The sequence below is a fragment of the Schistocerca serialis genome, chromosome 12, assembly GCF_023864345.2.
Source record: "Schistocerca serialis cubense isolate TAMUIC-IGC-003099 chromosome 12, iqSchSeri2.2, whole genome shotgun sequence".
NCBI classification, from domain to species: Eukaryota; Metazoa; Arthropoda; class Insecta; order Orthoptera; family Acrididae; genus Schistocerca; species Schistocerca serialis.
The window spans coordinates 4,407,034-4,420,355 of record NC_064649.1 but is presented as its reverse complement, the minus strand read 5'-3'; the positions used below and the strand labels follow the sequence as shown (position 1 = coordinate 4,420,355).

General features: G+C 38.4%; 1 protein-coding gene across 2 annotated transcripts in view; it reads right to left on the bottom strand.

Moving 5' to 3' along the window:
• Positions 1–13,322, bottom strand: part of LOC126428109 (probable mitochondrial glutathione transporter SLC25A40) — a 92,440-nt gene that overhangs the window by 54,523 nt on the left and 24,595 nt on the right. Inside the window, exons 6-7 of one of the 2 annotated variants that reach the window (XM_050090012.1) lie at positions 11,606–11,687; positions 1,992–2,063 (exon numbers count right to left, since the gene is read on the bottom strand). In XM_050090012.1, the coding sequence (XP_049945969.1) occupies positions 1,992–2,063; positions 11,606–11,687 (154 nt within the window). The remainder of the gene's footprint in view (positions 1–1,991; positions 2,064–11,605; positions 11,688–13,322) is intronic. The other variant, XM_050090013.1, reaches the window with a different exon arrangement.

Sequence of the window (13,322 nt, the reverse complement as noted above, 5' to 3'; positions counted from 1 at the left end):
TCAAGAAGAATATAATAATTCCAATCCCAAAGAAAGCAGGTGTTGACAGATGTGAAAATTACCGAACTATCAGCTTAATAAGTCACAGCTGCAAAATACTAACACGAATTCATTACAGACGAATGGAAAAACTAGTAGAAGCCAACCTCGGGGAAGATCAGTTTGGATTCCGTAGAAACACTGGAACACGTGAGGCAATACTGACCTTACGACTTATCTTAGAAGAAAGATTAAGGAAAGGCAAACCTACGTTTCTAGCATTTGTAGACTTAGAGAAAGCTTTTGACAATGTTGACTGGAATACTCTCTTTCAAATTCTAAAGGTGGCAGGGGTAAAATACAGGGAGCGAAAGGCTATTTACAATTTGTACAGAAACCAGATGGCAGTTATAAGAGTCGAGGGACATGAAAGGGAAGCAGTGGTTGGGAAGGGAGTAAGACAGGGTTGTAGCCTCTCCCCGATGTTGTTCAATCTGTATATTGAGCAAGCAGTAAAGGAAACAAAAGAAAAATACGGAGTAGGTATTAAAATTCATGGAGAAGAAATAAAAACTTTGAGGTTCGCCGATGACATTGTAATTCTGTCGGAGACAGCAAAGGACTTGGAAGAGCAGTTGAATGGAATGGACAGTGTCTTGAAAGGAGGATATAAGATGAACATCAACAAAAGCAAAACAAGGATAATGGAATGTAGTCTAATTAAGTCGGGTGATGCTGAAGGAATTAGATTAGGAAATGAGGCACTTAAAGTAGTAAAGGAGTTTTGCTATTTGGGGAGCAAAATAACTGATGATGGTCGAAGTAGAGAGGATATAAAATGTAGGCTGGCAATGGCAAGGAAAGCGTTTCTGAAGAAGAGAAATTTGTTAACATCCAGTATAGATTTAAGTGTCAGGAAGTCATTTCTGAAAGTATTCGTATGGAGTGTAGCCATGTATGGAAGTGAAACATGGACGATAAATAGTTTGGACAAGAAGAGAATAGAAGCTTTCGAAATGTGGTGCTACAGAAGAATGCTGAAGATTAGATGGGTAGATCACATAACTAATGAGGAAGTATTGAATAGGACTGGGGAGAAGAGAAGTTTGTGGCACAACTTGACCAGAAGAAGGGATCGGTTGGTAGGACATGTTCTGAGGCATCAAGGGATCACCAATTTAGTATTGGAGGGCAGCGTGGAGGGTAAAAATCGTAGAGGGAGACCAAGAGATGAATACACTAAGCAGATTCAGAAGGATGTAGGTTGCAGTAGGTACTGGGAGATGAAAAAGCTTGCACAGGATAGAGTAGCATGGAGAGCTGCATCAAACCAGTCTCAGGACTGAAGACCACAACAACAACAACATCATTTATAACTGTAAGTTTAATGTAATAAATATTATAAATTGTTAAAACACTGATATTCATTTATAAACACCCTGTATATGTAATGGATTAGAAAGCAAAATGCTCTAATGAATTTTTAAACCAATACGTACATACTGATAAATTATATGAATCTGTAAAATTATTATTATTATTATTTTTTTTTTTTTATAATTTACTACTGGTATCATAGTCTGTTTTGTTCATAATTGCATAACAATTACACAATAAATGTTTTGTACATAATCCACAAATAGGTCAAAACTGGTAGCAACGAAGCTTTTGTCAGTAACTGATGTAGCTACACAAACCAGCCTCCCATGAAAAACTGTGGGAGGGGGATTCATAAACTTGCAAGTCGAAGTGTAGTGTCAATGCAGGTGATGGCAGTGAGGAATATGCTAACGAATTTCAGTCGTGTATCAGTGGACCAGTTACTTGAGGAAAACAGCAGTATTTTGAAACATTTTTGAGCACCCTCACAACGTATCTTCATACACATATCAATTAACAGAAGAAAATATTTTGCAGATACTCACCGTTACGACAGTAGCACAATGAAACAAAATCGATTAGGAACAAAACGTCACAAGATGACGTGTAGAGTTAGAATGAGAGGTACGCACCTTTGCTGTGACGGAGAGAGCCCGCCATGGCGTTGGCCACAACTGACCACGGGCCGCCGGGCGTCCTCTTGCCTGCACATAAGCGACGGCCAACACTTCAGATTAGCGGCGGGGAAACTGGGAGGTGGGAGTAGGGGCGGGAGGGGAGGAGGGGCCCACCGGAAGCAGCACACACTCGGCACCCGTCTACAGGCTGCAGCACCGACCGTGCAGTAAAGGGGTGCAGAACTTCATTTTTCTCGACTTTCCGACCTCTGCGACGGGCCGATTTGTGCACACTACTTCTAGTAGACCTCTCGGTGAAGGTAATGAGGTATTTCGGAACTGAGGAAGTCGGGTGGTAGTCGTGTGTCGGAACGAAAGAGAGAGAAACTGTGTGCATTAAGTAACAGTGAAAACAGATGTAGCAGACAGCAAACACTCGGGCCACTTTGTAACAGCCACAGTTGCGGAGGTGCTCGACGACATGACACAAATTAGAATGTGACGTGACACTGGAAAATCGGGCCTCTCGAACTGCAGAAATGGGAACGAATGGAGCAAACGCAGCAGAATCGCATAAAGGGGGAGGCGTGAACCTAGAACTTTCTGAAGTGTTATTTCAATTTGTAGCAGGAGAAGCAAGATAAGGACAGGAAACGTGTAAAACAGAGGTCATGCTGTGTGTGTCTCTCTTCCACTCTGATTCCAAAAGAGGGTCTACCACTCTCTCAGAAGACCAACTTTTGTCTTCATAGAAATATTAAATTACTTTACACACGTCGAATTCACTGAAGTGAATGGGACAGAATCAAATAACTGTGAATAGGAGTATGTCCTGTCCACTCGATTGAATTACAGTAGTTTTAAGTCACTGAGATGGAGAGACAGGTATAAGAAACTGTCCAATCTGAAAAGCATACAGACCCGGTAGCACAATTTGGTTTTGCCACTGTTTTCAATGTCATTCAAGGCAGATTCCGGGATGGTTCCTACCGAGAGACCAAGGACGCCACCTTCACCTGTGCTCAGCCTCTATTGAGATCAGATAAATTGTGTCAGATATTACAATGTATGCTAATATTATTATTATTATCTTCCCTTTCTCAGACGTTAATTCCGGTAAAGAATGGAGTGACGCGGACCTTGATCAAGCGTCACTTCCTTTTAACTGTACGGTATGTGTTATATTGCATTTAGGAACTTTCGGGTAATTGAACATGTATCAATAATTACGGATTTCTGTAGCTGTATATATATGTTTGGATGTAGCTGTATTGCATTGATGTACTGGTGGATATTGTGTGATATGACTCCTGTAGTTGATAATATAATTGGTATGATGTCAACTTTATCCTGATGCCACATGTCTTTGACTTCCTCAGCCAGTTGGATGTATTTTTCAATTTTTTCTCCTGTTTTCTTTCGTATATTTGTTGTATTGGGTATGGATATTTCGATTAGTTGTGTTAATTTCTTCTTTTTATTGGTGAGTATGATGTCAGGTTTGTTATGTGGCGTTGTTTTATCTGTTATAATGGTTCTGTTCCAGTATAATTTGTATTCATCATTCTCCAGTACATTTTGTGGTGTATACTTGTATGTAGGAATGTGTTGTTTTAAAAGTTTATGTTGTAAGGCAAGCTGTTGATGTATTATTTTTGCGACATTGTCACGTCTTCTGGGGTATTCTGTATTTGCTAGTATTGTACATCCGCTTGTGATGTGATCTACTGTTTCTATTTGTTGTTTACAAAATCTGCATTTATCCGTTGTGGTATTGGGATCTTTAATAATATGCTTGCTGTAATACCTGGTGTTTATTGTTTGATCCTGTATTGCAATCATGAATCCTTCTGTCTCACTGTATATATTGCCTTTTCTTAGCCATGTGTTGGATGCGTCTTGATCGATGTGTGGCTGCGCTAGATGATACGGGTGCTTGCCATGTAGTGTTTTCTTTTTCCAATTTACTTTCTTCATGTCTGTTGATGTTATGTGATCTAAAGGGTTGTAGAAGTGGTTATGAAATTGCAGTGGTGTAGCCAATGTAATTATATGAGTGATTGCCTTGTGTATTTTGCTAGTTTCTGCTCGTTCTAGAAAGAATTTTCTTAAATTGTCTACCTGTCCATAATGTAGGTTTTTTATGTCGATAAATCCCCTTCCCCCTTCCTTTCTGCTTAATGTGAATCTTTCTGTTGCTGAATGTATGTGATGTATTCTATATTTGTGGCATTGTGATCGTGTAAGTGTATTGAGTGCTTCTAGGTCTGTGTTACTCCATTTCACTACTCCAAATGAGTAGGTCAATATTGGTATGGCATAGGTATTTATAGCTTTTGTCTTGTTTCTTGCTGTCAATTCTGTTTTCAGTATTTTTGTTAGTCTTCGTCTATATTTTTCTTTTATTTCTTCTTTGATATTTGTATTATCTATTCCTATTTTTTGTCTGTATCCTAGATATTTATAGGCATCCGTTTTTTCCATCGCTTCTATGCAGTCGTTGTGGTTATCCAATATGTAATCTTCTTGTTTAGTATGTTTTCCCTTGACTATGCTATTTTTCTTACATTTGTCTGTTCCAAAAGCCATACTTATATCATTGCTGAATCCTTCTGTTATCTTTAGTAATTGGTTGAGTTGTTGATTTGTTGCTGCCAGTAGTTTTAGATCATCCATGTATAGCAAATGTGTGATTTTGTGTGGGTACATTCAAGTAATATTGTATCCATAATTTGTATTATTTAGCATGTTGGATAGTGGGTTCAGAGCAAGGCAGAACCAGAAAGGACTTAATGAGTCTCCTTGGTATATTCCACGCTTAATCTGTATTGGCTGTGATGTGATATTATTTGAATTTGTTTGGATATTAAGTGTGGTTTTCCAATTTTTCATTACTATGTTTAGGAACTGTATCAATTTAGGATCTACTTTGTATATTTCCAATATTTGTAGTAACCATGAGTGGGGTACACTATCAAAAGCTTTTTGGTAATCAATGTATGCGTAGTGTAGCGACCTTTGTTTAGTTTTAGCTTGATATGTCACCTCTGCATCTATTATCAGTTGCTCTTTACATCCTCGTGCTCCTTTGCAACAGCCTTTTTGTTCTTCATTTATAATTTTGTTCTGTGTTGTATGTGTCATTAATTTCTGTTTAATGACTGAAGTTAATATTTTGTATATTGTTGGTAGGCATGTTATGGGGCGATATTTAGCTGGGTTCGCTGTGTCTGCTTGATCTTTAGGTTTCAGATATGTTATTCCGTGTGTAAGTGTATCAGGGAATGTGTATGGGTCTGCAATGTAACTGTTAAATAATTTAGTTAGATGTGAATGTGTTGAGGTGAACTTCTTTAACCAGAAATTTGCTATTTTATCATTTCCAGGGGCTTTCCAATTGTGAGTAGAATTAATTGCTTGGGTGACTTCATGTTGCAAAATTATCACTTCAGGCATTTGTGGTATCATCTTGTATGTGTCTGTTTCTGCTTGTATCCACCGTGCATGCCTGTTATGTTGTACCGGGTTTGACCATATGTTGCTCCAGAAGTGTTCCATGTCTGTTATGTTTGGTGGATTGTTTATTTTGATGTGTGTGTTATCTATTGTCTGGTAAAATTTCTTTTGGTTTGTGTTGAATGTTTGGTTTTGTTTCCTTCTATTTTCACTTTTTTTGTATCTTCTGAGTCGTTTGGCTAATGCTTGTAATTTCTGCTTCTTTTCGTCTAATTGCTCTGTCGCTTCTTGTTGTGAGATTTTACCTAACTTTTTTCGTTTTTTTCCGAGATTTCATTTCTTATAAATTGTGTTAGCTGTCCGATGTCTTTTCTCAGTTTTTCTATTTTGATCTGTAGCCTGTGTTGCCATGCTGGTTTTGTGGGTTTCTTCTGTGTGTTGGTTGGTTCTGATCTCTGCCTAGTGTGTATATTTAGTGTAGTGAGTGCTCCTATATAAACCAGTAGTTGTAACTCTTCCATAGTTGTGTTTTCATTTATTTTGTTGTGTATGATTGTGTTGATAGTTTTTATTGTTGTTTCGACTTGTGGGTTATTTGGTGGTCTACGCAAGAATGGTCTAATGTCTGTACTTGTGTCTTTGTATTCTATATATGTTAGCTGAAATTTTTCTTCTATATCTAACATCTGTGTCACTTCGTGTTCTATTTGTGCTTGTTCTGGTGGCTGTCTTAAGATTTCGTTTTCCTCTGATTGTTTAATTAGTGCGTGTTGTTCTTTGTTTGTTTGCTCTGGGCGAGTCCATTACTGTATTTTCTTCTTCTGATTGCACATTATTTTGTTCCAGTATTTTTTGTGCTTGTTGTTTGATGTTTTCTAATTCTGCTGGGGTATCCTGTTATTTTTTTATTATTACACGGATCTGATCAGCTAATCGTTGTTCTGTTAAAAATTTTAATTCTGGGTATCTGGTAATAAATGTTGTGTATACTTGTGATCTGTATCCAGTTGTGTTGGTTCCTAGGTTTGTTGCTTGGTAATAACAGAACATGAGGTGTCGATTAACTTCATCTGACCATCTCATCCTCTGTCTTTGTTTTCCTTCTAGGGTGGTTGCAGGAAGCATATCCTGCAAAACACCTCTATTTGGATTTAAATCATTTTCCAGTTGGCTAGCAGTGTCGTTACCATTGTGGGCGGGCATAGGGTTCAAGCGTCGTCCCCGACCATGACGGCGCTTGTCCGAGGCTTCTTTAGTTCTGTCCTGAACCAACTAATCACACTAAAAGGGGGGTTAGCCCTATTAGTGGTTTGTTCTTTTCGTCGCCTTTTACGACTGGCAGAACATACCGGAGGCCGATTCTTTTCCCGGGCCTTATTATTATTATTATTATTATTATTATTATTATTTCTTTGCTTTCTAAGACGTTATGTCTGGATAAAAATGGAAAGTACACGGACCTTGATCAAGCGTGACTTCCTTCTAACTGTACGGTATATGTTACATTGCATTTAGGAACTTTGGGGTAATTGAACATAATTACAGATTTCTATAGTTGAATTAATAGAGGGAAACATTCCACATGGGAAAAATATATCTAAAAACAAAGATGATGTGACTTACCAAACGAAAGCGCTGGCACGTCGATAGACACACACACACACACACACACACACACACACACACACAATTCAAGCTTTCGCAACAAACTGTTGCCTCATCAGGAAAGAGGGAAGGAGAGGGAAAGACGAAAGGATATGGGTTTTAAGGGAGAGGGTAAGGAGTCATTCCAATCCCGGGAGCGGAAAGACTTACCTTAGGGGAAAAAAGGACGGGTATACACTCGCGCACACACACACATATCCATCCACACATATACAGACACAAGCAGACACATACAGGGCCTCTGTATATGTCTGCTTGTGTCTGTATATGTGTGGATGGATATGTGTGTATGTGCGAGTGTATACCTGTCCTTTTTTCCCCCCTAAGGTAAGTCTTTCCGCTCCCGAGATTGGAATGACTCCTTACCCTCTCCCTTAAAACCCATATCCTTTCGTCTTTCCCTCTCCTTCCCTCTTTCCCGATGAGGCAACAGTTTGTTGCGAAAGCTTGAATTTTGTGTGAATGTTTGTGTTTGTTTGTGTGTCTATCGACGTGCCAGCGCTTTCGTTTGGTAAGTCACATCATCTTTGATTTCTATAGTTGTATATATATGTTTTGATGTAGCTGTATTGCGTTGATGTATTGGTGGATACTGTGTGGTATGACTCCTGTAGTTGACAGTATAATTGGTATAATGTCAACTTTATCCTGATGCCACATCTTCTTGACTTCCTCAGCCAGTTGGATGTATTTTTCAATTTTTTCTCCTGTTTTCTTCTGGATATTTGTTGTATTGGGTATGGATATTTCGATTAGTTGTGTTAATTTCTTCTTTTTATTGGTGAGTATGATGTCAGGTTTGTTATGTGGTGGTGTTTTATCTGTTACAATGGTTCTGTTCCAGTATAATTTGTATTCATCGTTCTCTAATACATTTTGTGGTGCATACTTGTATGTGGGAACATGTTGTTTTGTAAGTTTATGTTGTAAGGCAAGCTGTTGATGTATTATTTTTGCTACATTGTCATGTCTTCTGGGGTATTCGGTGTTTGCTAGTATTGTACATCTGCTTGTGATGTGATCTACTGTTTCTATTCGTTGTTTGCAAAGTCTGCATTTATCTGTTGTGGTATTGGTTTCTTTAATAATATGCTTCTGTAATATCTGGTGTTTATTGTTTGATCCTGTATTGCAATCATGAATCCTTCTGTCTCACTTTTCTTAGCCATGTGTTGGATGCGTCTTGATCGATGTGTGGCTGTGTTAGATGATACGGGTGCTTGCCATGTAGTGTTTTCTTTTTCCAATTTACTTTCTTTGTATCTGTTGACGTTATGTGATCTAAAAGGTTGTAGAAGTGGTTATGAAATTACAATGGTGTAGCCAATGTATTTATATGAGTGATTGCTTTGTGTATTTTGCTAGTTTCTGCTCGTTCTATAAAGAATTATTATTATTATTATTATTATTATTATTATTATTATTATTATTTACATTTCTACTATAATTTTGTCATTTCAAAGCTCAACATTTTATTACTTTGATTTCCTCTTTTAATGAGTTCTGAAGACCTTGTGTCATTTCCACATAGGAGGGGAACTAAATGATCATAAATTAAAGGCAAAAATAAAAATGTGAGTCACAAGAGAGAAGACACAGTACAGGAGGCAGGACGAACTGTTAGTCTCTGCGAGGCAGGGCCCTTGTCGAAAGGGCAGCAACACTACTGGACGGTTGTGTGGCCACTTTAAATTTGGACTCAAATTTCACAACCCTTTATTGTGCCTTGTGTACTGTGTTCCACATTGTCCAAGAGCCGATGTTCTGGCTGGGCTTGCCCCCTGGGCCAGGGCTGAACACAGTCTCTTAAGCTTTTACTCCCTACCCCAACTCCCCACCCTCATTTTTGGAAATATGAATACAAATTTTCTTCCAATGTACAAACATTAACTAATTTTGAAAGTTCAACTACAATTTTCGAATTTCACTATGAGCTATGGAATATAAGTTATAGATCTAGAGAAAATGCGTATACAACCAGAAGATAGACGAGCTGAAACATCTTCACAACAGTTTTAGCGATATTTGGGACTTTCTAATACAAGAAATACACAACTGGTGCCAAACAGCAGCAGGAACAAGTTGTCAGACACCTCGAATGGTCAATTGCTGCTAACTTATTGTTGGCCTTAGCCAACCACGGCATGGTGGTGGTGGTGTGGGCAGGGGGGGGGGGGGGGGGGGGGGGCTGTTTGTACAATGTGCAAATTTCACTTTCGGCATGGAATGAAGAGGCAGTTGTAACCTATTGTAGACAATAGACCATCCCAGAATTTACCTGGAACAACTTGGCCCCAAAGTTCTAATTACAAAAATACTAATTTCTCGATTTCATCATTCCTTCAGTAGTAACTACAATTAAATGAATACAAGATACTCTTGCAGGAATTGAGAGGAATTTGACAACACAAAAACATTCAATCTTTTATGTTATCCATTTGCCACATAATTGACAAACACTTTCCTGAATGACGGACACACCGTCTCGACATATGCACCATTCTTCTGTCTCGTATTTTCCACACAGATAACATAATGGATCTCTTTCTTGAGGTGATTTGCAGAAATGTCTGTGTACGAATCGTATAGCTCGACAAGTAGAAACCTAGGTGGGGACTGTTATTTAAAAATGACACGACACAGGTGATGTTCTTCTGGACTCCTTACACCTTCTGTGGTTAAATCAATATTACACTAATTGCTATTTTACACAATATTGGCAAACTAAAGCACACTGAGTAAATCGCCTTGAGCATATTGGCAGTGAACGGGTAACTGCAACCAGCAGCACACTTTTCTGGTCACTTCAATTCCCATTAAATGGCCGCCAGTTCCAAAAATTGCGATTACACGTCACTTTTCATTTCTGTTTTCTGGTAAACTACTTTAGTTGCCCTTATTTCTGCAGTTTTCAAGTAGGCACTCTCTTCTGGTGTCACAGTGAGGGTATGTTAATCAGTTATCAACACACAATTACAACACAGTACACTTGACATCATACCAAAAAAACAATAATGGAAGTGGCAAAACATAATGTGTGCCAAATACCTGCCAGCATTGAGGTTGATTGATATTACAATAGTTTACAGGCATTGCAAAGCACTTTGTTTTCCTTACAGAAAAACACACACAAAATCAAACACTGAAGGCATAATTAAGGAAATGTTATTTTTCAAACAACGCCATCATCACCAAATCGTGTACACGGTCCCTAGAAAGTGTACAGGAGAAATAGCTGGAGCCAACAAGATCTCCACATGCCATTTCTCCTAAACTGCCAAAGTATGGCATCTATCACAGATGGCCTTCCGCTCACATGAGCCAATGTACCGAAACTGGATAAAAAGAACTGAATTTAGTGATAATGCGTGTCAGAGTGGGCAACTAAATGGCTATCTGTGTCTGAGGGGAGAGAGTTTAAAAATTGTCAAGCAGATCACAAACAATGGGCCCATGACAAAATAAGAGTAATATGGAAACAACTGATTTTTACTCACCACATAGCAGAGGTATTGGGTCACAGACGTGCTCGATGAAAAAGAATACTAGAAATATTTCAGCTTTTGGACAAAGTCTTTCTTCAGAAGCACAAAACTATCAAACATTCTCACAACAAAAACTCATGTATACACGGCCACTGGCTCTGGGTACTAAGGCCCAACAGCGATGTAGATGGGCATTAGCACCCCAGAGACTTTGTGTGTGTGTGTGTGTGTGTGTGTGTGTGTGTGTGTGTGTGTGTGTGTGTGTGTGTGTGTGGGCGCGTGCGCAAGCGCGCTTTTTCTACTTCTGAAGGACTTTATCCAAAGGCCGAAATATTTCTATCATTCTTTCTCACTGTGTCTGGCTGTGACTCAATACGTCCACTATGTAGTAACACCCTTTCCTTTCTATATTGTTGTCAAACTAGTGACAATACTGTATGAAAGAGGTGTTAAACACCAGACATATTTGTATGCCAGAAATCCTGCCTGAACATTCTTTTCACTTCTTCCAGAATTCAGTTATGTATTGCGAAAGATAGCTCCACATTTACTCTTACAGTAGGAGATGGACATAAATCAGAACTCCACAATATAGTTATCTGTTCTTTGTACAGCTCATAAAAAGTGTGGAGAAAGGAATGTTCAGTATAGAAAGGGGACAGAAGCAACACTGGATCTGTTAAAAGTAAAGGAATGGATACTACACAAAATATTTACAAGGGAATTTGTGCACAAGGAAGCTACATCCCAAATGAAATAACAAACAAGAAATTAAATGGCATGCAAAATGTGTGAGCAAGACACAATAGATGGGAAGGTGAAAAATTACAGAACAACCATTACATTGAGCAAAAGATGAGTTACGGCTGGTAGCATTACAATAAATAACTACAAACATAAAATATGGCACAAGTAATTCCAAACAATATGGCTCAAACCTTCAAATCGGCCGAGTAAAAAGTTTCAGTTTGACCTCGGTGATGGTACTTACATAAAAAAAGATGTGGCAGTCAAACGTCTTACCTGAGTATATTTCCTTTTCACCGACATCAATCTGCTGGTGCGTCTTCACCACGTCAAACGGGTTCGTTACAATGGCAGCAATCTAAAAAAAGGTAAGTCATTGCATACAAGTATTAGCCAATTTGATGTCTCCTCTTTGAAGCAGTGATATCATTGTAACTAGCAGAGTTGTACTGTTAGCATTAACAGGTAATACGTCCCTACAGCTAAAACAAAATCAGACACTGTTCCAGAATATAAGTAAAAACGTTAACAAATGTGGTTTTCATTTCTTGTACTTTTTCACTCATTTGTAAACTTAAATTACCACTTTCAATGTACACACTATCATCATGCTGAAGGAAAAGGTGGGTTTAACAGCAAAAATTGTGATCTACAGTAAGTGTTATACAAATGCCTAATACACTGTGATGCAAAATAGATAAAGATACCTGAATTTGCACGAAGCACACAAAATCAGCTCAGAAAGGCATTAAGGTATCCTCCAAAATTACAAAAAGAGAGAATGGCTGGCTGGTGCTTATTATCAAGGGGTGATATTCGAGTATTGCCCAAAGACATATCTGAAAGTGAGAAATTATTCCCAGCTTTTGGTACTGTTAGTTTCTGCCTCAGCAATGAAAGAAGGAGAGGTTGGGGAAGATCAGATAGTGGGATGACACAGAGAGATTAGCAAGTCATCCTAATACCCCGAGACATTATACACAGATTGGTTTTCTGGTATTTGACATTGAAAGCAGCACTTCCCAGTACAAGGGAGAAATCCCAACACAAATCAAAGTAACTGGCACATAACTGGCCTTCTGTAAACTCACACAGTGCAACAATACAATAGTAAAGACCAGTACAGCAAGAGGTGACCGTGCACTATGTAAGAGTTACGTAGGTAGATCGGTAATTCTATTTGCTAAAAAATATGGCTGTTGCCAAAGCAGTGAAAATAACATTTTTAATCACATTCTTATACTATATACCTAATGTACAATAATTCGGTATAAAACTCAATTTACCCTTTGCCTCTTGTCCATAATCTTTCCTTCGCTTGTATACTTAGTCTGTGACCAATCCTTGTCCTAAGCCTTCCCATTCACTCTTATCCACAAATGCTTTGTAAATTCCCCCAGATCTGGCTCTTACCCTTAAACCACAATAATAAACCATAAAATATCACGCTGACTGTCATTAGGAGGTGCTTCACAAATGCAACTTGTGAACTGACATCACACAGATATCTTTCGAGCTGAGGAAAATTAGGGCACATGATGCCAGTACGTGTGTAAGTGAGGGAGAGAGTGGGAAGGAGTAGCACTGAAATAGCTAGAAATCAACTGAATTAATTAAACACTGACATAGAAAAGACGCACTTGGTACCTGTCCAGTACTATTAAAAAACCAAACCAGTATACGGCATTTTATTCGGATAATGACCCAAATTTTTTTATATTAGGTTGGTGCATAGGTTTACAGTGTTTTTGTTTTGCACACTGGTATTCCAGCTGTTACGGCTTTATTTATCAAATGTAATATTTATTTGTATTTCCCTGTAGCTATCTGAGTTTACATATTATCATTTTGTCATCTGGAGATAGTGAGTGGAGTTGTGGACACTAGAAAATGGAATCAAGGGGAGAAATCTGAACATTTCCAACATATTCTTCTGTTTGAGTTTAATAGAGGTGTGATAGCAGTGGAGGTAGCTAGAAACATTTGCACCATA